This window comes from Carcharhinus amblyrhynchos, chromosome 27 (assembly GCF_965287045.1).
Source record: "Carcharhinus amblyrhynchos chromosome 27, sCarAmb.v2.hapA, whole genome shotgun sequence".
Lineage (NCBI taxonomy): Eukaryota > Metazoa > Chordata > Chondrichthyes > Carcharhiniformes > Carcharhinidae > Carcharhinus > Carcharhinus amblyrhynchos.
This window is the reverse complement of record NC_137350.1, coordinates 42,504,290-42,530,729: the sequence shown is the minus strand read 5'-3', so window position 1 is coordinate 42,530,729 and position 26,440 is coordinate 42,504,290. Positions and strand designations below refer to the sequence as shown.

The 26,440-nt window shown below is 44.7% G+C and overlaps 1 protein-coding gene across 1 annotated transcript in view; it reads right to left on the bottom strand.

Annotated features, from left to right (window-relative positions):
• Window positions 1–26,440, bottom strand: part of LOC145359156 (bone morphogenetic protein receptor type-2-like) — a 215,339-nt gene that overhangs the window by 76,028 nt on the left and 112,871 nt on the right. The window contains exons 4-5 of the mRNA XM_080213579.1: window positions 21,949–22,104; window positions 4,262–4,342 (exon numbers count right to left, since the gene is read on the bottom strand). Coding sequence (XP_080069705.1) covers window positions 4,262–4,342; window positions 21,949–22,006 — 139 coding nt within the window. The 5' untranslated portion in view covers window positions 22,007–22,104. The remainder of the gene's footprint in view (window positions 1–4,261; window positions 4,343–21,948; window positions 22,105–26,440) is intronic.

The window sequence follows — 26,440 nt, the reverse complement described above, 5'->3', positions numbered from 1 at the left end:
GAGGTGTGTCTCTTTTAATGCCAGGAGTGTAATAAATAAGGTAGATGAGCTTAGGGCATGGATTGCTGCTTGGGAATGTGATGTAGTGGCCATTACAGAGTCTTGGATATCTCAGGGACAGGACTGGGTACTTCAGGATTCAGATGCTTCAGGAAGGACAGGGTTGGGGGCAAAAGAGGTGGTGGAGTGGCACTGTTGATCAGGGATAGTGTCATGGCTGCAGAGAAGGAGGATGCCGTGGAGGGACTGTCTACAGAGTCTCTGTGAGTGGAAGTTAGGAACAGCAAAGGGTCGATAACTTTGCTGGGTGTTTTCTATAGGCCACCCAATAGTGACAGGGAAGTTGAGGTGCAGATAGGGAAACAGATTCTAGAGAGATGTAGTAATAACAGAGTTGTCGTGATGGGAGATTTTAATTTCCCAAACATCGACTGGAACATCCCTAGGGTAAGGGGTTTGGATGGGGAGGAGTTTGTTAGGTGTGTTCAGGAGGGGTTCCTGACACAGTACGTGGATAAGCCTACGAGAGGAGAGGCTGTACTTGACCTGGTGCTGGCTAATGAACCAGGACAGATGACGGATCTCTCGGTAGGAGAGCATCTCGGGGATGGAGATCATAATTCTATCTCCTTCACGATAGCATTGGACAGAGATAGGATCAGGCAGACTAGGAAGGTGTTTGTCTGGAATAAGGGGAAATATGATGACATCAGGCAGATAATTGGACGAATAAACTGGAAGGAGGCGTTCTTGGGGAAAAGTACAGAAGGAAGGTGGCGGATATTCAAGAAATGTTCGTCTGGAGCTCTGCACGATAACGTTCCGATGAGACAAGGGAGGTTTTGGTAGGGCGCGGGAACCGTGGTGCACGAAGGTTGTGGTGAACCTAGTCAGGAAGAAAGGAAAGGTGTATAAAAGGCTCAGAGAGCTAGGAGATGGTAAGGGTCTAGAGGAGTATAAGGATTGTAGAAAGGAGCTTAAAAAGGAAATTAGGAGAGCCAAAAGGGGTCATGAGAAGGCCTTGGCGGGTAAGATTAAGGAGAATCCCAAGGCCTTCTACAAATATGTGAAAAGTAAAAGGATGAGAAGAGAAGGTATAGGACCTATAAAAGGTGAAGGGGGAAAGGTCTGTGTGGAACCAGAAGAAATGTCAGAGGTGCTTAATGAGTACTTTGCCTCAGTATTCACGGTGGAAACTGATCTGGGAGGTTGTACTACAGGTTTGCGGCAGACTGAAAAGATTAAGTATGTGGATGTTAAGGAAGAGGATGTGTTAGAACTTTTAAACTCTATCATGACAGACAAGTCGCCGGGACCAGATGGGATGTACCCCAGGTTACTGTGGGAGGTGAGGGAAGTGATTGCAGAGCCTCTGGCGATGATCTTTGTGTCGTTGATGGAGACGGGAGAGGTTCCGGAGGATTGCGGATGTGGTTCCTATTTTCAAGAAAGGGAACAGGGATAGCCCGGGAAATTACCGACCGGTGAGTCTGACCTCAGTGGATGGTAAGCTGATGGAGAGGCTTCTGAGGGACAAGATTTATGAGCATTTGGAGAAGTTTAGAATGATCAGAAATGGTCAACATGGTTTTGTCAAGGGCAGGTCATGCCTTACGAGCCTAGTTGAGTTCTTTGAGAATGTGACTGAACACATTGACGAAGGAAGAGCAATAGACGTGGTGTACATGGACTTCAGCAAGGCGTTTGATAAGGTCCCCCATGCAAGTCTTCTTCAGAAGGTGAGAGGGCATGGGATCCAAGGGGCTTTGGCCTTGTGGATCCAGAACTGGCTTGCCTGCAGAAGGCAGAGAGTGGTTGTGGATGGGTCTTTGTCTGCATGGAGGTCGGTCACCAGTGGAGTGCCCCACGGATCTGTTCTAGAGCCCTTGCTGTTTGTCATTTTCATAACTGACCTGGATGAGGAAGTGGAGGGATGGGTTAGTAAGTTCGCAGACGATACGAAGGTTGGTGGTGTTGTGGATAGAACATAAGAACATAAGAACATAAGAAATAGGAGCAGGAGTAGGCCATCTAGCCCTTCGAGCCTGCCCCGGATAGTCTGGAGGGATGTCAGAAGTTGCAGCATGGCATAGATAGGATGCAAGACTGGGCGGAGAAGTGGCAGATGGACTTCAACGCAGATAAATGTGTAGCGGTCCACTTTGGCAGGACCAATGGGATGAAGGAATACAATATCAAGGGTAGGAGTTTTAGCTGGGTTGAAGAGCAGAGGGATCTTGGGGTCCGGGTCCATAGGACTCTTAAATCGGCCTCGCAGGTGGAGGATGTGGTCAAGAAGGCGTATGGTGTACTGGCCTTCATTAATCGAGGGATTGAGTTTAGGAGTCGGGAGGTAATGCTGCAACTTTATAAGACCCTTGTCAGGCCCCACTTGGAGTACTGTGCACAGTTCTGGTCGCCTCACTACAGGAAGGATGTAGAAGTTATTGAAAGGGTGCAGAGGAGATTTACAAGGATGTTGCCTGGATTGGGAGGCATGCCTTATGAAGATAGGTTGAGGGAGCTGGGACTCTTCTTCCTGGAGAGACGAAGGTTGAGAGGCGACCTGATAGAGGTTTATAAGATGTTGAGAGGAATAGATAGGGTGGATTCTCAGATGCTATTTCCCAGGGCTGAAATGGTCGCTACGAGAGGACACAGGTTTAAGGTGCAGGGAAGCAAGTACAGAGGAGATGTTAGGGGTAAGTTTTTCACTCAGAGGGTGGTGAGTGAATGGAATCGGCTGCCGTCGGTGGTGGTGGAGGTGAACTCGCTGGGGTCTTTTAAAAGACTTCTGGATGAGTATATGGGATCTAATGGGATTGGGGGTTATAGATAGGTCTATGGCTTAGTAGGTGTAGAAGTGATCAGCGCAACTAGTGGGCCGAAGGGCCTGTTTGTGCTGTAGTGTTCTATGCTCTATCAGTACTAAGGGATGCCACACTGTTTGATGATCAGTTTTGAAGGAGCGCTGTGCTGTCAAAGACATACTGAATCTATTAGGGCATGATACAACAAAACAGGAAGTCTGATTCCCCAAGATAGAGCTCTTGTGGACTTCAGAAAGCTTTTAATAAAAGTGCATATGGGCGACTTCCAAACAAAGGTTCAGGGCTGAATGTTAGTGGATGGTGACATCTGGATGATCTGTGAAAGAGCAGAGGAGGAGTCATCATTTTTTATTTGTACATTGCTTCTCTGGATCTTTCTGTGTCAGGCCCTCTGTGAAAATTCACCCATGATATTTCAAATTGGCAGGCAGTGACTAGCGGTGTGCCACAGGGATCAGTGCTGGGACTCCAGCTATTCACAATATATATTAATGATCTGGATGAGTGAACAAAATCTAACATCTCAAAGTTTGCAGGTAATACCAAGTTGGGTGGGAGGGTGAACTGTGATGAGGGTGCAGAGATCCTTCAGCATGATTTGGACAGGTTGAGTTAGTGGGCTAATCAATGGCAGATGCAGTATAATTTGGATAAATATGAGGTTGTTCACTTTGGAAGCAAAAACAAGAAGGCAGATTACTACCTGAATGTCTGTCAATTGGAGAAGGGAGTGTCCTTGTGCACCAGTAGCTGAAGATAAGCATGCAGGTGCAGCAGGCGGTAAAGAAGGCAAATGGTTTTTTGGCCTTCATCGCAAGAGGTTTTGAGTACAGAAGCAGGGATATATTGTTGCAATTATACAGGGGCTTGGTGAGGCCATACCTAGAATATTGTGCGCAGTTTTGGTCTCCTTTTCTGAGGAAGGATGTTCTTGCTCTTGAGGGAGTGCAGCAAAGGTTTACCAGGCTGATTCCATGGATGGCAGGACTGATGTATGAGGAGTGATTGGCTAGGTTAGGATTGTTTTTGCTGGAGTTCAGATAAATAAGGGGGGACCTCATAGAGACTTATAAACTTCTAACTAGACAGGGTAGATGAAGGAAGGATGTTCTTGATGGTGGGGGTGTCCAGAACCAGGTGTCGCAATCTGAGAATACAGGGTATACCATTTAGGATGGAGATGAGGGGACATTTCTTCACCCAAAGAGTGGTGAGTCTGTGGAATTCATTACCACCGGAAGTAGCGGTGGCTGGATGTAGCACTTGGGACGAATGAGATCAAAAGTTATGGAGGGAAAGCAACATTAGGCTATTAAATTGGACGATCAACTACAATCATGATGAATGGCAGAACAGGCTTGATGGGCCAAATGGCCTCCTCCTGCTCCTGTTATGTTTCTATATTGTAACACTAAGAAATGGTGACATACCTCCAGCATACATGAAGAACAGTCCCAGGAGTAATGAAATGAGTAGGATCACAATGAGGCAAAGGATTCCAGTCAGAAAGCCTACAATCCAACAAGAATAACATTAGGCTGATCAATATTAACCCTGATGGAAGTACGAACCCCCCAGGACTAGATGTCAAACAAGAAGCAATGATACTTCAAAGACAGTGGAGGGGCTGAGAGTGGTGGTGATGAGATGAGAACTAACAACACTCCAACACTGGGTCTAGTGTACAGCTGGAATCCTCTGCTGGAACCATCAAATCACATTGCTTCAATATCACAAAGAAATCAAAGTAAATTTCTGACTCAGAAAACAACTGACAATTGGCCAGAATTTTACCAGCCCAACCACCACAGGAATTGGAGCAGATGAGGGATGGACCATGGAAAGGTTCATTGACCTCAGTCAGGACTTTACAGTTTTGAGACGAGCGGGGCCATAAAATTCAGCCCACTGTGTCTACATTGGTTAATTAAGAGCTGCCCACATTCCCATCTTCCTGCCATAGGTCCAGCAGATAAGGTTTCTGCTTTGTTATGAAGATGTGTGATATAAAAAATCAATTTATGTCATTGGTTGGAAATACATATATTGAACTTTTTTGAAACAAATACTTATTCAATGCAACAGACATACAAACATACATAGTAACATGGAAGATAGGAGCAGGAGGCCATTTGGCGCTCTGAGCCTGCTCTGCCATTCATCACGACCATGCTGATCGTCCAACTCAGTAGCCTAATCCTGCTTTCTCCCCATAACCTTTGATCCCATTCGCCCCAAGTGCTATATCCAGCTCCCTCTTGACAAATTAAGAGCCTCTTGAGCCTGTTCCACCATTCAGTAAGATCATGGCTGATCTGCTTGTAACTTCACCCCTGTCAATATTCACAGTTTGTGGCAATTAGCCTTGAATTCCTAGTTCAACCTGCGACATTGTACTATAAATAAAGACAGTTAGAACATAAGAAATAGGAGCAGGAGTAGGCCATCTAGCCCTTCGAGACTGCCACGCCATTCAATAAGATCATGGCTGATCTGTCGTGGCTCAGTTCCACATTCCCGCCCTCTCCCCATAACCCTTAATCCCCTCTCTTATCAAAAACCCATCAACCCGTGTCTTAAAAATATTTAGCGAGGCAGCCTCCACCACTTCAACGGGCAGAGAATTCCAGAGATTCACCACCCTTTGAGTGACGAAGTTCCTCCTCAACTCCATTCTAAACCGCCCCTCCTTTATCTTGAGGTTGTGCCCCCTAGTCCTACTGTCTTTTTTGAGCGGGAAGAGTCTCTCCACCTCTATCCTATCCATCCCATTCATCATCTTATACGTCTCAATGAGATCTCCCCTCATTCTTCTAAACTCTAACGAGTACAAGCCTAGTTTATTCAGCCTCTCCTCATAGCTCAACCCCCTCAACTCCGGTATCAGCCTAGTAAACCTCCTCTGCACTCCCTCCAAGGCCAAAATATCTTTGCGCAGGTGCGGCGCCCAAAACTGCACACAGTACTCCAGCTGCGGCCTCACCAATGCCCTATACAGCTGCAGCAAGACCTCCCTACTTTTATATTCAATCCCCCTCGCTATGAAGGCCAGCATCCCATTCGCCTTCCTGACCACCTGCTGCACCTGCAAGCTGGGTTTTTGCGACTCATGCACAAGGACCCCGAGGTCTCTCTGCACAGTCGCCTGCTGCAGTTTTTCGCCTCGTAAGTAACAGTCCTTCCTACCATTCTTCCTACCAAAGTGGACCACGTCACACTTGCCAACATTAAATTCCATTTGCCATTTCCTGGCCCATTCGCCCAGCCTATCCTTCTGCAGACTCTCCACACCCTCCGCACAATTTGCCGTTCCACCAATCTTGGTGTCATCAGCAAATTTCGACACCCTACACTCGGTTCCCTCCTCCAGATCATCTATATAAATGGTAAAAAGCTGAGGCCCCAGCACCGACCCCTGGGGCACTCCACTAGTCACCATCCGCCAATCCGAATAGCACCCGTTGACCCCCACTCTCTGCCTCCTATTTGACAACCAATCCTCTATCCACGCTAATACCCTACCCCCAACTCCATGTCCCCCGACCTTCTGCAATAACCTCTTGTGAGGTACTTTGTCAAACGCCTTCTGAAAATCCAGAAATACCACATCCACCGGCTCTCCTCTATCCACCGCCCTAGACACATCCTCATAGAACTCCAGTAAATTTGTCAGACACGACTTCCCTTTAATGAAACTGTGCTGCGTCTGCTCTATCAAACAATTCCCTTCAAGATTCCCTTCAAGTTGGGACAGTTTGTGCTCTGGACTCCATGTGACTTGGTAGTTCTTGTTAGCCAAACGAGCAAAACTAACTCAAATTAACTTAGGGACAAATTAAGAGGGGCGGCCCCCCAAAAAGGAAGCAGGGGTGGCGGGGGGTTGGCCCGAACAGAAACCAAAGTCGAAAGGAAACTTAAAACATTAAATCAAAATGTGGTTGTAAGGGTCTATAACGCACCCCAGCCCCTGCGGTGCCCAGCGGCACAGAAGGCGTCAACTGCGCCCGTGGACACCGCATGCTTCCTCTCCAGGGACACCTGGCTGCGAATGTAGCCGCAGTAGAGGGGCAGACAGTTCTATGTGACTTGGTAGCACTCAGGAAATATCTGACAATAAACCAGCTTGAACCTAAAGACCAGACTGAAGTGATTCTTCCTCCACAACTGCTTATTGTGAGAAACAACCTGCACATTCCCTTGATAGCCTTCCCCCCCACCCGGTGTAAGAATGGCCATAAAGGATACAGAGCATCATTAATGGATCTCCCTATAGGCTTCATGAAATACAAGTCTTCCAATTGAGCAAGTGGGAGCTCTCCCAATGAGTGATGAAGGGTGGGAGTTTAAAACCCGCACTCAGTCTGGATTGGAGTATTGTAGGTCTGGAGCACTGGTTTGAGTTATTGACAGCTGTGGACATGGATTTTTTCTTTATTTTATTGGAGCATTGTTTTGCCTTGGCAAGATTATTACATTGGTGATGAAGGTGAATAAGTTAGGTTACCAGGAGTGGGAAAAAAATCAGAGAGCAGAAAACAGCATTTCCTCACTGTTAAGAAAAAAATGCCTTTCTGCAGTGAACATAAATGGAAAAGACTGGGCTTGACACATAGAATGTATGAGCTACTTCGTCCAGGCAAACAATATGGAGAGATAGATTCCCATCCCCCTGCTGAATTAGTTTAAACCCTCCCAAAGAGCACTAGCAAATTTCTAGCAATAGCAGATATTGGTAGCCCTCTGGTTCAGGTGTAGACCATCCTATTTGTAGAGGTCCCACCTACCCTAGAATGACTCCCCAGTTATCTAGGTATCGGAATCCCTCCCTCCTGCACCATCCCTGTAGGCACGTGTTCAACTGCTCTTTCTCCCTATTCCTCTCCTCACTAGCACAAGGCACGGGTAACAAACCAGAGATGATAACTCTGTTTGTTCTAGCTCTAAGCTTCCACCCTAATTCCCCGAATTTCTGCCTTACATCCCCATCCCTTTTCCTACCTATGTCTTTGGTGCCTACGTGGACTACGACTTGGGGCTGGTCCCTCTCCCCCTTAAGGATCCCAAAAACACAATCTGAGACATCACGGACCCCAACTCCTGGGAGGCAACGCACCAACCACGAATCTCTCTCGTTCCCACAGAATCTCCTATCTGTCTCCCTGACTATGGAGTCCCCAATGTCTAATGCTCTACTCCTCTCCCCGCTTCCCTTCTGAGCAACAGGGGCAGACTCTGTGCCAAAGACTAGTACCCTATGGTAAGTCGCCATCCCCCACTCCCCCAACAGTATCCAAAACGGTATACTTTTATACAGAGAAACAGCCACAGGGCATTGCTGCACTGACTGCTTCTTACCTCTTCTAACAGTCACCCAAGCATCTTCATTTCTAGGAGTAACTACCTCCCAGTAGCTTTTATCTATAACTGTCTCTGCCTCCCAAATGATCCTGAGTTCATCCAGTTCCAGCTCCAGTTCCCTAACACAGTCTTCAAGGAGCTGGAATTGGGTGCACTTCCTGCAGGTGTACTCCGCTGGGACACTAATGGTGTCCCTCACCTCAAACATCCCACAGGAGGAACATTGCACTGCCTAGGTAGGAGTCCAGGTGTTTCTAATGTGTCGGTGCAGACTCGATGGGCCAAAGGGCCTCTTCTGTGCTGTATGATTCTATCACCACATCTCATGAGAGGGGAAAAGTTGAGAAGGCAAGTCTTCATGAATAACCTCAGCCAGTACAGAAATTGAGACTGTGATATTGGCATCACTCTGCATCACAAATCGACTGAGCTAAATCAACTACACCACATGGATGTTATAGTTTGCAGAGGAACATAGATAAGCTGCAGAGCTGGGCCGAGAGGTAGCAGATGGAGTTTAATAAGGAAAAGTGTGAGGTGATTCACTTTGGTAAGAGTAACAGGAGTACAGAATATAGGGCTAATGGAAGGACTCTTAGTAGTGTTGACGAGCAGAGAGATCTCGGGGTACATGTGCACAGATCCCTGAAAGTTGGCACCCAGGTTGATAAGGTTGTTAAGAAGGCGTACGGTGTGTTAGCTTTTATTGATAGAGGGATTGAATTTCAGAGCCGTGAGGTCATGTTACAACTGTACAAAACTCTGGTGCGGCTGCACTTGGAGTATTGCGTACAGTTCAGGTCGCCACATTATAAGAAAGATGTGGAGGCATTGGAAAGGGTGCAGAGGAGGTTTACCAGGATGTTGTCTGGTATGGTGGGAAGGTCTTATGAGGAAAGGCTGAGGGACTTGACGACAGATCAGCCATGATCTTATTGAATGGCGGGGCAGGCTCGAAGGGCTGGATGGCCTACTCCTGCTCCTATTTCTTATGTTCTTATGAGAGAAGGAGGTTACAAGGTGACCTGATTGAGGCATACAAGATGATCAAAGGATTGGATAGGGTGGACAGTGAGAGCCTTTTTCCTTGGATGGTGATGGCTAACACAAGGGGACATAGCTTTAAATTAAGGGGTGGTAATTATAGGACGGATGTCAGAGGTAGGTTCTTTACTCAGAGGGTAGTAAAGTCGTGGAATGCCCTGCCTGCAGCAGTTGTGGACTCGCCAACTTTAAGGGCGTTCAAACGGTCAGTGGATAGGCATATGGATAACATTGGAATAGTTTAGGTTAGAGGGTTATTAGATTGGTTCCACTGGTCGGCGCAACATCGAGGGCCGAAGGGCCTGTACTGTGCTGCTGTGTTCTGTGTTCTACATCGTTGATGTTTCCTGTGTTGTGGATGTTCTCCTTGGGTAATCAAACTGTTTTTACTTTAATTTGGATATCTTCAGTTGCATTCATGTCCTCAATACCTTTTATTAACTGCTGCAGTGGACTATATTTAGTTGTATGTGTGCTGCACAGCTATTGCTGTCAGCTTGAATGGACAAAGAAATTTGTACTCTATTATTACATTAACTTCCCACTGTTGGTTGCTTGCTGCAAATTTTGAAGAGAGATTTCTCTGTGGTCTTTATAAAAGCAATTAATCATCTCATAGAATCCAATGTTCCCCTTACATGTCTGTTACTGTGTATCGCCTTTTGAAGATTAAAATTCATCAATAAATGTAATGGGAGGGTGGCTGATGAACTTGTAAAGCATAGTGTCGCAGTTGTTGGTCTGACGATGCTAATTGTGACAGTGAAAGGGTTAAGGTAAAGTTGTTTTCACTGGAGACTGGTTTGCAGGTGTAAGCGTTAGAAAGAGTTTCAAGGTCTCATAAATTGCTCCCACAGAAACATCTGGAATATCTCACTGATCAAAGCAGAACTTGAAAGAGTGTAGGAGAATTTGGGAATCTGCCATTTGTAAAATAAAGATTCCAAAAATTATTACAGGACAAGTCAGATAAACTCAAACAATTAGCTCCTTCAGCTCTATAGTGTTTACTAATTGTCACAAGCTGCATATGGACAATGACTGCAGCACTAACATTTTTAAATGGAATATTCAAAAATTCAACTCATTAATTGCTCTCCTACTTTTGAATTAGCAATTCGCAAAACCCAAAAAAATCTAATTATTTCACCCTCAAATAGTTCCAAATGCTGAATGCACTCTGATACACGCTCTGACTGTACACTGTCTGATAAATGCTCTGACTGTATGCACGCTGGCACATGCTCTGTACACAATTTGATATATGCTCTGACTGCATGCAATCCAACACATGCTCTGACTGCATGCAGCTTAATACACACTCTGACTGTAAGCAGTGTGATTCATGCTCTGACTAAGCATTCTGATATATGCTCTGTACGCAACTTGATACATGCACTGACTATATGCATTCTGTCACATGCTTTGATTGCACACAATCTGATACAATCTCCGACTATAAGCAGTCTGATACGTGGTCTGACTGTACACGCGCACTGATATGTATGAATTCTGATGCATGCTGTTTGTACGCAGTCTGATACATAGATCCTAGAGGTTTACAGCACAGAAACGGGCCCTTCGACCCAGATTTTGTTAACCACTAGTTCCAATTGCCCGCATTTGGCCCTTATCACTCTATATCCATTTTACCCATGTAACTGTCTAAATGATTTTTGAAGACAAAATTGTACCTGCCTCTACGACTACCTCTAGCTGCTTGTTCCAGACACTCACCAACCTTTCTGTGAAAAAATTGTCCCTCTGGACCCATTTGTATCTCTCCCCTCTCACCTTAAGCCTATGCCCTCTAGTTTTAGATTCCCCTATCTTTGCGAAAAGATATTGACTACCGAGCTGATCTATGCCCCTCATTATCTTATAGACATCTATAAGATCACCCCAAGCCTCCTACGCTCCAGAGAAAGAAGTCCCAGTCTATCCAGCCTCTCTTTATAACTCAAACCATCAAGTCCCAGTAGCACCCTAGTAAGTTTTTTCTGCACTCTTTCTAGTTTAATAGTATCCTTTCTATAATAGGGTGACCAAAACTGTGCACAGTATTCCAAGTGTGGCCTTACCAATGTCTTGTACAACTTCAACAAGATGTCCCAATTCTCGTATTCAATGTTCTGATCAATGAAACCTGGCATGCCAAATTTTTACCACTCTGTCCACCTGCAAGGTTTCCTACTGGCATTAACAGCATCTCTCTGGTGGGATTCTCTTTGAAGTAATTTGCAAAAGAGAAAGTTTAACCAGGGGCTGTCAATCAGAATTAGTCTCTAACTATATTACCTCAAGATCAGTAGGGTACTTGAGGTGCATCCAACTGTGAAGTGAAATCAAAATAAACACAGGTGGCTGAAGGATGATAGAAATGCATTGAGCTGACAGCTGAGTCTTTTACAAGGCACTACAAGTTGAACTTGTTACAGACGAAAGACTTTGCCTGCAATGGAGAGGATTCAATGATTTGAGCTTGCTGGGAAGCCTCAGCAACTACAAATCAAAGCTGTATGATGATGTTCTCATCATGCTGCACCAAAGAGTTCCACCATATTTAACATGGAAAGGGCTTGCTTAAGCTCTATGTCAGAATCATACAGCACAGAAAAGGCCCTTCAGCCATCAAGTCTACACCAACAATAACTATGCCAAAAGGGGTGCTAATCCCATTTTTCTACACTTGTCCTGTATCCTTGGGTGGAATGATATTTCAATAGCTCATCCAAATATTTTTAAAGATTGTAAGATTTCTGGCTTCCACTGCCTTGATGTGGGTATGCCGGCGTTGGACTGGCGTAAACACAGTAAAAAGTCTGACAACACCAGGTTTTAGTCCAACCTATTTATTTGATAATATACTCGCAAGCTTTCGGGTTAGCCCCTTCGTCAATCACCTGACGAAGGGGCTAACCCGAAAGCTTGCGAGTATATTATCAAATAAATAGGTTGGACTAAAACCTGGTGTTGTCAGACTTTTTACTGTGTTTCCACTGCCTTCCCAGATAGTGCATTCCAGATCCCCACCACTCTCAGTGAAAAGGTTTTTTTCTCAAGTCCTCTTTGAATCTTCTGTCCCTTACCCTAAAACAATGCCCCCTTGTGATTAACCCCTCAAACAAAGGGAACAGCTGCTCCCTACTCACCCTAACCCTCATAATCTGATACACAGCACGGTAGCACAGTGGTGAGGACTGCTGCATCACAGCACCAAAGACCTCCTCTTGATTCCCAGCTTGGGTCACTGTCTGTGTGGAGTCTGCATGTTCTCCCCCGGATCTGTGAGAATTTCCTCTGGGTACTCTAGTTTCCTCCCACAGTCCGAAAGACATGCTGGTTAGGTGTATTGGCCAAGCTAAATTCTCCCTCTGTGCACCAAACAGACGCCGGAGTGTGGCGACTAGGGGGTTTTCACAGTAATTTCATTGCAATATTAATGTAAGCCTACTCGTTACACTAATAAATCAACTTAAAAACTTAATTCCTGTTTCTTCTTCCAAAGTGCATCACCTCGTACTTATCAAGGTTAAATACTATCTATCACTGCTCTGCCCGTATGACAAACCCATCTATATCTTCCTGTAACCTACAACCATCTTCTTCACTATTAACTACCCTACCAACCTTGGTATCATCTGCAAACTTGCTTAACATTTCCCCCTGCCCATACTTTCATCTATATCATTTATGTATGTAACAAACAATAAGGGTCCCAGTACTGAACCTTTTGGTACACCGCTGGACACTGGACACTCCAACAGCCTCTATCACAACCCTGTGTCCTATTGCTAAGCCAGTTTCTGATCCATCTCACAAAGTTTCCCTGAATTCCATGTACTTTAACATTCTCAATCAGTCTCCCATGTGGGATCATGTCAAAGGCTTTGTTAAAATCCATATAAACTCCATCAACTGAACTTCCCTCATCCACATACTTGATCACATTTTTGATAAATTCCAACCAACTTGTTAGGCACGAGTTCCCTCTGATAAAGCCAAGCTGACAATCTTTAATTAAACCATGCCTTTCCAAATAGGTATTAATTCTCTCCTTCAGAATTTTCTCCAATAGTTTCCCTACCACTGATGTGAGACTCACCAGTCTGTAATTTCCAGTTCATCTGTACCACTCTTCTTGAAAAGTGGAACCATATTAGTCACCCTCCAGTTCTCAAGCCTCTCCTCCCATGGCCAGAGAAAAATTAAAAATTTGTGTTAGAGCCTCTGTGATTTCCTGCCCTGCCTCCCACAGCAGCCTGGGATGTAATTCATCCAGGCCACAGGATTTATCCATTTTTAAGCCTGTCGGAGCTTCCAATACCACCCCATTTCCAATGTCAAACTTACAAGTTCCTCACAGTTCCTTTTCCTGAATTTCAAACCTACAATATCCTTTTCCAGAGCAAAGAGCAAAGGGAAGTATTTATTCAACACCCTTCCAACATCCTGTGGCTTCAAATACAGATTATCTCCTTGGTCCCAAATAGGCCCTACTCTATCCATGGTTAACCTCTTTTCTTTAATGTATTTACAAAATGTCGTAAGATTCTCCCTAATCCTGTTCGCAAGTGCATTTTGCTCTTCTAATAGCTTTTTTAAGTTCCTTCTTGCTCTTCTGATATTTCTCTAGGGCCACAGCTGAATTGCTCCCTCTGGATTTGGTGAAAGCCTTTGTCTTCTTCCTCATCCAATCCTGAATCGTTCTGGACATTCAAGATTCCCTGAACTTATTGCCTCTACATTTCCCCTTAAGGGTACCTGAAAAACTCCAGCTTCTTTTTGAATAATCCCTACTGCGCCATTGTAGACATACCTGCAAGGAGCTGTTCCCAGTTGACTTTGGCCAGATCCTGCTTTATTTAATAAAATAAAAAGCCATCTTTTGCAGGCCATCTTTCTCCCTTTCCAGGTGGAGCAAGTGGCTGAAGTAACTCCTGAGGGGCTAGTGTCCCTTCACCAGATTCCCTTTATTTATCAATTTTATTCCACTCCTTGAGTGCGTCAAGTACAAAGTCAGATTCAGGAGTGCCACTGGACCTGACATTCCCACCTTTATGGGAAGGTGAAGCTCCCTGATTGGGTAGGTAATTATGACCTCAATCAGGGAGCTCATACTCCAAGAGCCCAACCTCAAGGGTCTCAATGAAGTCATTACACCCCTTCCCCTCCAAGTTCAAGGAATCTCAGCTGTTCATGCGCTTCATGGGTCTCTTGCAACGTTTCAGCACCAGGTTCGGATCCTCCAACTCAGTATCTGACATGGGAGAGGTGTATCTAGCAGGTGCCCATCTCTAACAACATGCATGCCGGAGTTCTGGTTTGCTCCCTTCCTCGGGAGACAGAGGAGTAGCTGTGGCTTCATCTAATTGTCTCTCTTGGCTGCTATTGTCATGGCCTTTGAGTTTGGCTTCTTGTTCCTTTTCCACCTCCTTCCAGGTTTGGGAACAGCAATCTTAAGCTGGTGCTGAGTCATCTACCCAGGAACAAATCTGCGGGTGCTATTCCCATGATGGCAGTGGGGAGGGGGGGGGCGGTGGTGTTGTTCTACCATTGAATAACCAATGGGAGACCTTGCAGTACATTTTGGACTCCAAGTTCTTAACTAAAGAGGAGACAGGAGGTGCAGATGGTCAGCCTGGAAGGACTCTCCTCAGTTCTTGGTCCACTGGTCATAGTTGGCTCATGGACAATCTGTGATTTTTGAGGCCCACACCTGATTCAGATGTTTTTTCAGGATGGTCTTACCCATGTGTATTTTATAGGATACAGGCCCCATCCCAGTGTCCACACACTCACTGTTCATTGTAACCATGCAAGACCATTGGTGTAATTCTTTACCCAAACTTTTCCACCAGCCACCAACTGTCTCTCTCAGCTTTGCATTGGGTTTCTTGTTGCTTTTCCACCTTTCCAGCTTTTAAAGTCTAGACTGTTGTCTTTGCAAGGCCATTCAACAAAGGGTGGTATGATGCCATCCTGATTTGTCAAATCCCATCAGACTTCATGAACCAGGTGAACTCCTGGCTGGCAAAAGTTGGTCCATTGTCAGGGAGTAGTACCTCAGGGATCCCATGCATCGAAATGAGGTGCAAAGTTTCTCTGTTTTTATTATTGTGGTTGCTGAATGCATCCTATGGACATCCATCCATTTGCAATGAGAATCCACTATGACCAAGAACATCGAGCCCATGAATGGGCCACATAATCCATGTGAAGCCGCGTCCATGGTCTACTCAGACATTCCCATAGGCGTAGTGGAGCTGCTGGTGTCAAATTCTGTCCTTGCTGGCATTCTTGGCACTGACTCACGAGGGTCACTACATACCTGTCCATTCCAGGCCAACAAACATAGCTTCTGGTCAGTACCTTCATTTTGGGCCTGCCTGGGTGCTGTGATGTAATTTAGCCGGTATGGCACAGCAACCCTGACTCATAGTAGAATACCATCTTCTACCATGAGCTGCTCTCTTCTATTCCAATTAGGGTGGAATTGTGGCTGTACTGGCCTTTCCGTTTCCCACATCAGTACTAAGTTTTTAATATTTGTGAGTATAGGGTCCTTTTGCATCCAAAGACACATATTATGTACAGCCACTGAGAAGGTATCCAGAAAATTCATGGTCATTACTGTCTCTTCTACTTGTGGTACTGTCAGTGGGGTATCTTCTAAAGGTAGCCTACTTAGGCATCTGCATTTGCCACTCAGCCTCCCCACTGGTGTTTCAATCAATCGTTGTAGGCAGCCAATAATAAAGCCCACTGCTAATACGGGCTGATGCTATTGTTGGCACTGCTTTGTCCTCTCCTAGCAGTCCCAATAGTGGCCTATGATCAGTAACAATCAGAAATTTCTGCCCATAAAGGAACTTTTGGAATTTTGTTCACTCCAAATATTACTGCCAATCCTTCTTTTTCAATGTAGATGTACTTTCTTTCTGTATGGCCAAGGTCCGGGAGGTATATGCTATTGGGCATTCCTTTCCATTTGGCCATCTATGTGCTAATACCTCCTTGATGCTGTGCGGAATAGCGTTGCAGGTTAACACTAATTCTTTCCTAGGATCATAATGCACAAAGGCATTTACCATTGACAGCTATTGCTTTATCCTTTTAAAGCTAGGTTTTGACAGACAGACCATTCCCAAGCCAAACTACTGACCTTTTTTTTAAGCAGTTGATAGAAGTCCAGTTTGGTATATATTTTCTGTAGTACATTACCAGCCCTAGACACAGCTGTAACTCCTGGATAGACTGGGAGCTAGTGCTTCTTTAATTGCCCACACCAGAACCTCCAAAGGATGTAGACCAGACTTTGTAGTGCACAGGTTACTTGAGGTGTCAGGAAGATGCATTTTCCCTTCTTGGGCACATGCCAGCCCGAGGAAAATTATTAAGAGTTTCCTCCAGGTTCTGTAGATGTTCCATCTTTGTTTTACCTGTGATGAGAATGTCATCCAGATAAATGGCCACCTGGGGTAAACCTTGTAAGATGTTCTCTGGAAGATCGAGCAAGTCAACAATACCCCAAAAAGTAACACTGCTTATTGATAGAAGCCCTTTAGAGTTCTGATGATGGAATATTTCTGTGAATCCTCATCCAGCTGTACTGCAAATGAGTACGACTCATAACTCATTTGGAGAATAAAAGTCTCCCTGTCAACTTTGCATATAAATCCTCAATCGAGGGAATCAGATATTTGTCCAACTGTGAATAACAGTTTATTATTTCGTTAAAGGTGGACTGGACCATCTGGCTTCAAACTGAGCACAACCAATACTTCCTATTACGCAAATTGGACAGGTTTTATGATACCTCTGTAACTTTCTCATTCCAATCTCCTAATTTCTGTTTCCACCTTTTCCCTTAAAGCAAATGATACTGGGCAGGCCTTGCAAAATTGCAGCACTGTGTCCTGGTTGACATGCAATATTAGTATGCCTCCTTTTATAGTTCCTATCCCTTCTCAGAAAACTTCTGGTTATTTGAGCAGGACTTTAGTCAAGTGACCATTTTCTAACTGGAAGATGTTTATGCGATCCAGGTGGATTTCGTTCAACCAGTTTCACCCCATTAGGCTCAGGCCAAGCTCTGCACTACCATTAACAGTAACCAAACCAGTTGCCTTTCATAAGAGACAGGAACAAAGAACAAACAACTCTGAGGTGCCCCTGTATAAGTTCTTAGTCTTGCCGAAGTCTTGATTAAAACGAAGGGTTGGAGTGCAGTGCAAATTTTATTGAACGCTAATTCTCTGACCACTGATGCAGCCGTACCCGTATCGACCTCCATTAGTACTGAACATCCATCTAGTTTTATGGTAATCTTAATTGGATCCAATTTCAACATTGCAATGAAGTTTAATTGTTCCCTATAAAATATAGGTGGACTTTCTAGGGTGTGCACTCTCCTGGACGCTGGCCTACATGTGATTTTCCAAAATCTAGGTATTGAAGGTTTACTTTCCTGCTCCACTTCTGCACATCCGTAATAATTATAATGCCTTGTTGGGCAGAAATCTGTTGACTGTCTGGTCAAAACTTGGCTTAACTTTGAGGCTGTACTGTCAGCAGACCTGGGTTTACTTTATCCAGATACTTCCTGAGGGAGGTTACTTACTGCCTATGCACAAGTGGTCATCCCCAATATCTGTCAAACTGGTATGGGTGTCCACTTTTATCTGGATTCCTTGCAGCATTTTCCAATGATGAGGCCAGCTGTAGCACCTGTTTGAAGTATAGTTGGGCTTCAGCCAACAGGCATTTTTATACAGTTACATTATTTGTCCCACGTACCAAACGTCTCTTAGCATCTCAGTAAGCATTGCCCTGAATTCACATGCTTCCGTCAGCCATCTCCCCTATCTCCTGAGTGTCGAGCAAAACTGGTACCTTCTCAGGATCAAAAATGTCTTAGGGTCATAATATTCGGTCACTGGGTCTGCCAATTGCTGGATGCTTTTGATATCTGTTGCCTCTGGGAAAGTTAAGCTGCGAATAATGGCAAATGCCAATGGTCTAGAAACAGTCGGATGATCCTTTACTTTTCATTTGCCACAATGTCGTTAGCCGTAAAACAGTAATGTATGTGTTCCACAGCAGGGTCAAAAGAGTTCAGTTTCCCAAACGCAGGCTTGGTGCCTGAAAATGGCTCACCCCAAGCAATGCTGGCTGTTAACAAGCAAGTTGCTTAGGTTCTTCCTTTTACCAAATCACTACTGAAACAACTCCTCAGAGGCTGCTGTCCCTTCACCAGATTCCCTTTATTTACAAACTTTATTCCAATCCTTAATTGGCAGGCAATGGCTAATGGTTCAGTGCTGGGACCTCAGCTGTACATAATATATATTAATGATTCGGACAAATGAATTGAATGCAATATCTCCAAATTTGCTGCCGACACTAAACTGGGTGGCAGTGTGTGGTGTGAGGGGGATGTTAAGAGGCTACGGGGTGACTTGGACAGGCCGACAGAGTGGGCAAATACTTGGCAAATGCAATATCATGTTGATAAATGTGAGGTTATCCATTTTGGGGGCAAAAACAGAAAGCTTATTATCAGAATGGTGGTAGTTTAGGAAAAGGGGAAGTGCAACGTGGTCTGGGCTTCATGGTGGAACAGTTACTGACTAGTTGCTGGCATGTAGATAGAGTAGGCAGTGAGGAAATCTAATGGCATGCTGCCCTTTGTAGCAAAAGGATTTGAGTATATGAGTAAGGATGTCTTGCTACAGTTACACAGGGCCTGTGAGGCCACATCATGAATATTATGTGCAGTTTTGATCTAGTCTGAGGCAGGACATTCTTGCTATTGAGGGAGTCCAGCAAATGTTCACCAGACTGATTTCCAAAATGGCAGGATGGACATATTAAGAGAGATTGGATTGACTGGGCTTGTACTCACTGGAATTTAAAAGGATGACAAGGGATCTTGTAGAGACATATAAAATCCTGACAGGACCGGACAGGCTAGATATGGGAAGAATGTTTCTGATGCTGGGGAAATCAAGAACTAAGGGTCACAGTCTAAGAAAAGGGGTAAGCCATTCAGGACTGAGATGAGGAAGAACTTCTTCACTCAGAGAGTTGTGAACCTGTGGAATTGTCCACCGCAGAAAGTTGTTAGGGCTAGTTCATTAGATACGCTCAAGAGACAGCTGAATGTTGCTACTGCGGCTAAAGGGATCAAGGGGTATGGAGAGAAAATGGGAGTGGGACACTGAAAGTGCATGATCAGCCATAATCACTCTGAATGATGGTGCAGGCTCTAAGGGCCAAATGACCTACTCCTGCACCTATTTTTTATGAGTGTTTCAGGTACAAAGTCAGAATCAGGAGTGCCAGTAGACCTGACACATCTGTATTCATATACAGGTCAGGCTCCCTGACTGGACAGGCAATTATGATCTCAATCAGGGAGCTTATACTCTAAGAGACCAACCTCAAAGGTCTTGTTGGAGTCATGACACTGGCAAGCTTCTTTTTGATGCTCAGGAATCTTCATTTAAATTTTGGCCAGTATGGTGGCACAGTGGTTAGCACTGCTGCCTCATGTTGCCAAGGACTTGGGTTCAATTCCCAGCTTGGGTCACTGTCTTTGCGGAATCTGCACCATTTTCCCATGTCTGCGTCGGTTTCCTCTGAGTTCTCCAGTTTCCTCCCAAAGTCCAAAAGATGTGGTATTGGCCATGCCAAATTCTCTCAGTGTACCCAAACAGGCGCAGGAGTGTGGTGGCTAGGGGACTTTCACAGTGACTTCATTGTAGTGTTAATGTAAGCCTACTTGTGACTCATAAATATAACTTTGACTTTAACTCCATTGTCAGCTGTGATGCAGTTAATTTTTTTTTAACTTCTTAAGTCTTTCTGGATATCCGCAGATTGAAATGATGATTTTTCTCTTGTTCCCTTGGATTTCTGCAATTCTTTTTTACGTGCTTGCAGTATGGATCAATCACATTGCTAGGTTTATTTGAGGTATTTTTAAAAATAGTCTTGCAGGCCACGTACTAGCAAACAAGAGCTTTATTGGAAAGGCACTTACATGCTTTTGGATAGACTGCCCATTTGCCCACGCAAATGACTAATGATGTCATCAGGACATCATGTGATCAGTCTCTTAAAGTGCCCTTGTTGCAACTAGGAACTACTCGAATACACATATGCAGCCTATATCATATACTGTCCATATGTCATGGAGTCGAAGGGTGGAATTTTATGAAAAAAATTCTCAGTGCCAAACAAGGAGAAAACAGGAGAATCGTGCCGATTCTTTGGGTGAGCTCCCAGTTGCAATCTTACAACACTTAATTAAAGAAAGAGGGCCTCGATGCAATCCCAGTAGGAGTGGAGCAGAGTCTAATCTCACTGGGAAGCCAGCTGCTGAGCTCCAGGTGCGCCACTGTGCAAGCGGACTGATCTCCCAGTACACAGTGATTTCCTGTCACACCCTCCTCCCCCCCCATGCCAACCATTGCACCGGCAGATCTATGCCCCCCCCCCCACCCCCCCCAAGAGACCCCCTTCCCTCCACAACAGAGCTGCCCCCTTCGTGCCCCGTCCCCTTGACAGCAGAGTATCTGGTGGGCAATACCAGGGTGCCAGGCCATGAGTTGCCAGGGTGCAGGTGGGCATTAGGTGCCTGGCTGTTGGAGCCAGGCTGGCACTGCACAACAGTGCCAAACCTCACCCATGACCTCTCGGGGGCTTCAATGATCTCCATTCCCACCAGCGAATTCATCACATAGTTTTACAGCACAGAAAGAGGCCCCTCAGACCAATCTGTCTATTTCAGCCATCAAACACCTATTTATTTTAATCTCATTTTCCAGCACTTGGTCCATAGCTTTGCATGCTGTGGTGTTTCAAGTGCTCATCTGAATGCTTCTTAAATATATCCAGTCTATAGGTATATACTGTCTTTATGTGCAGTCTATGTTCATCTGCCAGTAAGGATACACCTGTAGCAAGCAATAAAAAAAACAAACTTCACAAATTAAATCAATGTAGAGGCTTTAATAAAGAAACTCCACTACATCATCACTTGGGCCACACCCTGGGTCACAATTGCACTCCACAATCTCCATCTGCTTTCTATTTATACCAGTCAGCTGATCAGTTGATCATTATATCATTTTGCCATTGATTTCATTATAAGAGTCCATAGTGATGTACTGTCCATTTGGATATGGTCAATAGCCATGGTGTCTTCAGTTACCTATTGTCCATGTGGACATGAACAATTTCTTTTACTTCTGATAATAGTTTCCTTAGGCAATTTCAAGTCTTTCTGTAAAACTTTATCAGAAGTACTGATTCAGAAAGCCATTGTGCAGCTGGGTGTTCCTGAACCATGATATCATAGAATCCAACAGCACAGAAAGAGGTCATTCGGCCCATCAAGTCTGCACCAACCACAATCCCACCCAAGTCCTATCTCCATATCCTTACATATTTACCCACTAATCTCTCTAACTATGTATCCCGGGACACTAAGGGGCAATTTAGAATGGCCAATCAACCTAGCCCGCACATCTTTGGACTGTGGGAGGAAACCCATGCAGACACAGGGAGAATGTGCAAACTCCACACAGACAGTGACCCAAGCCGGGATTCGAACCCAGGTCACTGGAGCTGTGAAGCAGCCGTGTTAACCAATGTGCTACCGTGCCATGGGCAACAGGTGCAGGTGGAAGTGAAACAAGAGACTCACCGTGCATCGGAACATGGAGCACCTTGGCGGTGACCCTAGGAGGTTGAGCATTGCACATGTCAGTGTTGCAGCAGCAGGAGTAGAAGGAGTGGGATTTGCTGGCTTTATCAGTGCATGTTGAGTTACAGGAGAGCACATTACTGGATGGCCAACACCCTGTTTCAGAAGGAACAAGATGCAAAGACTCAGTAAAAGAAACAAAATTGCTGCATTGGTTTTCCAGGCATCACTTGACGGAGCAAGGTCTGAGAAAACTTCACATCTTGACCGAAATTCCTAGCTCCACATGTATGGAAATTGGTGTGGTCAGATCTGACTGGAGTTACAACCATTGCTCCCATTTATTCAGATTGCAGGAACTGGTAATGATTCATCTCTTTCTCATTCCATGCTCCTCTCTCCCCATGACAACCCTATGTATCTCTTCCTCTTTCTCTGTTTGCCAGCCTTCCCCATGCCTTTATTAGTTAAAGCATGGAAAATAAGAGCAGGAAGGTTATGATAGACCTGGATAAAATGCTTATCAGGCCACAGCTAGAGAACTGTGCGCAGTTCTGGTCGCCACACCGTACGAAGTATGTGATTGCACTATAAAGGTTCAGAGCAGACTCATCAGGATGTTGCCTGGGCTGGAGCATTTTAGCTATAAAGAGATGCTGGTTAGGCTGGGGTTGTTTTCCTTAGAGCAGAGAAGGCTGAGGGGGTAGCGGATTGAGGGGTACAAATTATGAGGGACACAAATTATGAGGGGCATAAATAGGTTAGACAAAAAGAAACTTTACCCCTTACTGGTGGGGTCAATAACCAGAGGGCATAAATTTAAGGTAAGGAGCAAGAGATTTAGAGAGGATTTGAGGAAAAACATTTTCACCCAAAGGTTGATGGGAATCTGGAACTCACTGGTAGAGGCGGGAGCCCTCACAACATTTAAGAAGCATTTAGAAGAGCACTTGAAACGCCACAGCACTCAAGGCTGTAGACCAAGTGCTGGAATATTGGATTAGAATAGACATGTTTTTGATGGCCAGCTCAGACATGATGAGCCAAAGGCCTTCTTTTGTGCTCAGGGTCATGAAGGTTTACAGCATGGAAACGGAACCTTCGGCCTAACATTTCCAAGCCGCCCAGATTTACAGCTAGGCTAGTCCCAATTGCTCACATTTGGCCCATATCCTTTATACCCATCTTACCAATGTAACTGTCTAAATGCTTTTTAAAAAGACAAAATTGTACCCATTTCTACTATTGTCTCTGCAGCTCATTCTAGACACCCACCATTCTGAGTGAAAAAATTGTCTCTGGACACTTTTGTATCTCTCCCCTCTCACCTTAAACCCATGCCCTTTAGTTTTAGTCTCCCCTTCCTCTGGGAAAAGACGTTGACTATCTACTTATCTATGCCCCTCATTATTTTATAGATCCTTAAGTCTCCTGTGCTCCAGGGAAAAAATTCCCGGATAATCCAATCTCTCCTCCTAACTCAAACTATCAAGTCGTGGTAGCAACCTAGTAAATCTTTTCTGTACTCTTTCTGGTTTAATAATATCCTTTCTATAATAAGGTGACCAAAGTTGTACATAGTATTCCAAGTACCAATGTCTTATACGACTTCAACAAGGTGTCCTAACTCCTATATTCAATGCTGTGACCAAAGAAACCAAGCATGCCAACTGCCTTCTTCACCACCCTATCCACTTGTGACTCCACTTTCAAAGAGCTGTGAATCTGTACTCCAAAATCTTTGTTTCAAAATGCTCTGCAACACCCTACCATTAACTGAGTAGGTCCTGCCCCAATTTCATCTACCAAAATGCATCACCTCACATTTATATAAATTAAAATTATTGGGGGTCTTGAGACACATTAAGGTAAACAAGTCCCCAAGGCCTGATGGGATATACCCCAGAATACTGAGAGAGGCAAGGGAGGAAATTGCTGGGGCCTTGAGAGAAATCTTTGTATCCTCACTGGCTACAGGGAAGGTCCCAGAGGATTGGACAATAGCCAATGTTGTTCCTTTGTTTTAAGGAGGGTAGCAAGGATAATCCAGGTAATGACTGGTCAGTGAGCCTTACATCAGTGGTAGGGAAATTATTGGAGAGGATTCTTCGAGACAGGCTTTACTCCTACTTGGAAAGGAGTGGATGTATTACTGAGAGGTAACCTAGTTTTGTGAAGGGAAAGTCGTATCTCACTAACTTGATCAAGTTTTTTTGAGGAAGTGATGAAGACAATTGATGAGGGTAGGGCAGTGGATGTTGTCTCCATGGACTTCAGTAAGGCCTTTGACAAGGTCATGGCAGACTGGTGTAGAAGGTGAAGTCGTATGGGATCAGAGGTGAACTGGCAAGACGGATACAGAACGGGCTCGGTCATAGAACACAGAGGATAGCAATGGAAGGATGCATTTCTGAATGGAGAGCTGTGACACGTGGCATTCCTCAGGGATCAGTGCTGGGACCTTTGCTGTTTGTAATATATATAAATGACTTGGAGGAAAGTGTTACTGGTTTCATTAGTAAGTTTGCAAATAACACAAAGGTTGGTGGATTTGCGGATAGTGATGAGGACCATCAGAGGATACAGCAGGTTATAGATCGGTTGGAGGCTTGGTGGAGAGATGATAGACAGAGTTTAATCCAGGCAAATATGGGGTAATGCATTTTGGAATGTCTAATACAGACAGGAAATATACAGTAAATGGCAGACCCCTTAAAAGTCTTGATAGGCAGAGGGATCTGCATGCATAGGTACACAGGTCACTAAAAGTGGCAACACAGGTGAAGAAGGTAGTCAAGAAGGCATACGGCATGCTTGCTTTCATCAGCCAGGGCTCTGAGTTAAAAATTGGCAAGTCATGTTGCAGCTTTATAGCTCTTTAATTAGGCTGCATTTGGAATATAGTGTTCAATTCTGGTCGCCACACTACCAGAAGGATGTGTAGGCTTTGGAGAGGATACTGAAAAGATATACCAGGATGTTGCCTGGTACGGAGGGCATTAACTATGAGGAGAGATTAGAGAAATGTGGTTTGTTCTCATTGGAACGACAGAGGTTGAGGGACAACCTGATAGAAGTCAACAAGATTATGAGGGACACAGACAGAGTGGATAGTGAGAAGCTTTTTCCCAGGGTGGAAGAGTCAATTACTAGGGAGCAAGATTTAAAGGAGATGTATGAGACAATTTTTTTGCACAGAGGGTGGTAGGTGACTGGAACTCTCTGCTGGGGAAGGTCATGGAAGCAAATACGATGGTGACTTTTGAGGAGCATCTTGACAAATACACAAATAGGATGGGAACAGAGGGTAGGGGACTTTAGTTCAGTCAGACAGCATAGTCAGTGCAGACTTGGAGCACCAAAGGGCCTGCTCCTGTGCTGTAATTTTCTTTGTTCTAAACCTCATCTGCCATTCATCAGTCCACTGGCCCAATTTATCAAGATCCCATTGCAATTCAGGGTAACCTTCCTCACTGCCCACTATGCCATCAATCTTGCTGTCATCTGCAAATTTACTAACCATGCCCCATAAATTCTCATCCAAATCATTAATATGAATAACAAATAACAGTGGACTCAGCACTGACACACTGCTGGTCATGGGCCTCCAGTTTGAAAATCAACCTTCTACAACCACCGTCTGTCTTCTGTCAAGAAGCCAATTTTGTATCCACATGGCTACCTCACCCTGGATTCCGTGAGATTTAACCTTATGCAACAACCTACCATGCGGTACCTTGTCAAAGGCCTTGCTAAAATCCATGTAGACAACGTTAACTACAGTGCCCTCATCTACTTTCTTGGTTACCCCTTCAAAAAGTTCAATCAAATTCATGAGACATGATTTTCCACCACAAAGCCATGCTGATTGTCCCTTATCAGTCCTTGCCTCTCCGACCGCCTGTAGATACTGTGTCTCATAATACCTTCTAACAACTTGCCTTTTATCCACCTTGATGCACTTTAAGATTTCCAGCACCTCTTCTTTGTAATCTGTACACTCCTTAAGACATCATTATTTCTTTCCCCAAACTGCCTAACATCCATAAAAGCAAATTACTGTGGATGCTGGAATCTGAAACCAAAAGAGAAAATGCTGGAAAATCTCAGCAGGTCTGGCAGTATCTATAAGGAGAGAAAAGGGTGACGTTTCAAGTCCAGATGACCCTTTGTCAAAGTTAAAAGGCATAGAAAGTGGGAGATATTTATATTGTAGGGAGAGGGAACAAAAGTTGAGTCATAGCCACAAAAACAATTGGGAAAGGCTAAGAGATCCTAGTGACAGTCTACAGAGAATAGGAAGTGTGGAAGGCGAAACGGCAGAGAAGCTGAAATCAGAGGGTAAGGTGTGACAGATGAAGATGTGGTGGTGGTGGGGGGGGCTAGATGGGTAGGAGAGGTAAAATTGAGAAAAGCGGGGGGAAGGGAAGCAAGGGGGAGAAAGGTAAGAAAAGGGGAATAAAAAAGGGGAAGGACTGGGGGAAGAAAAATA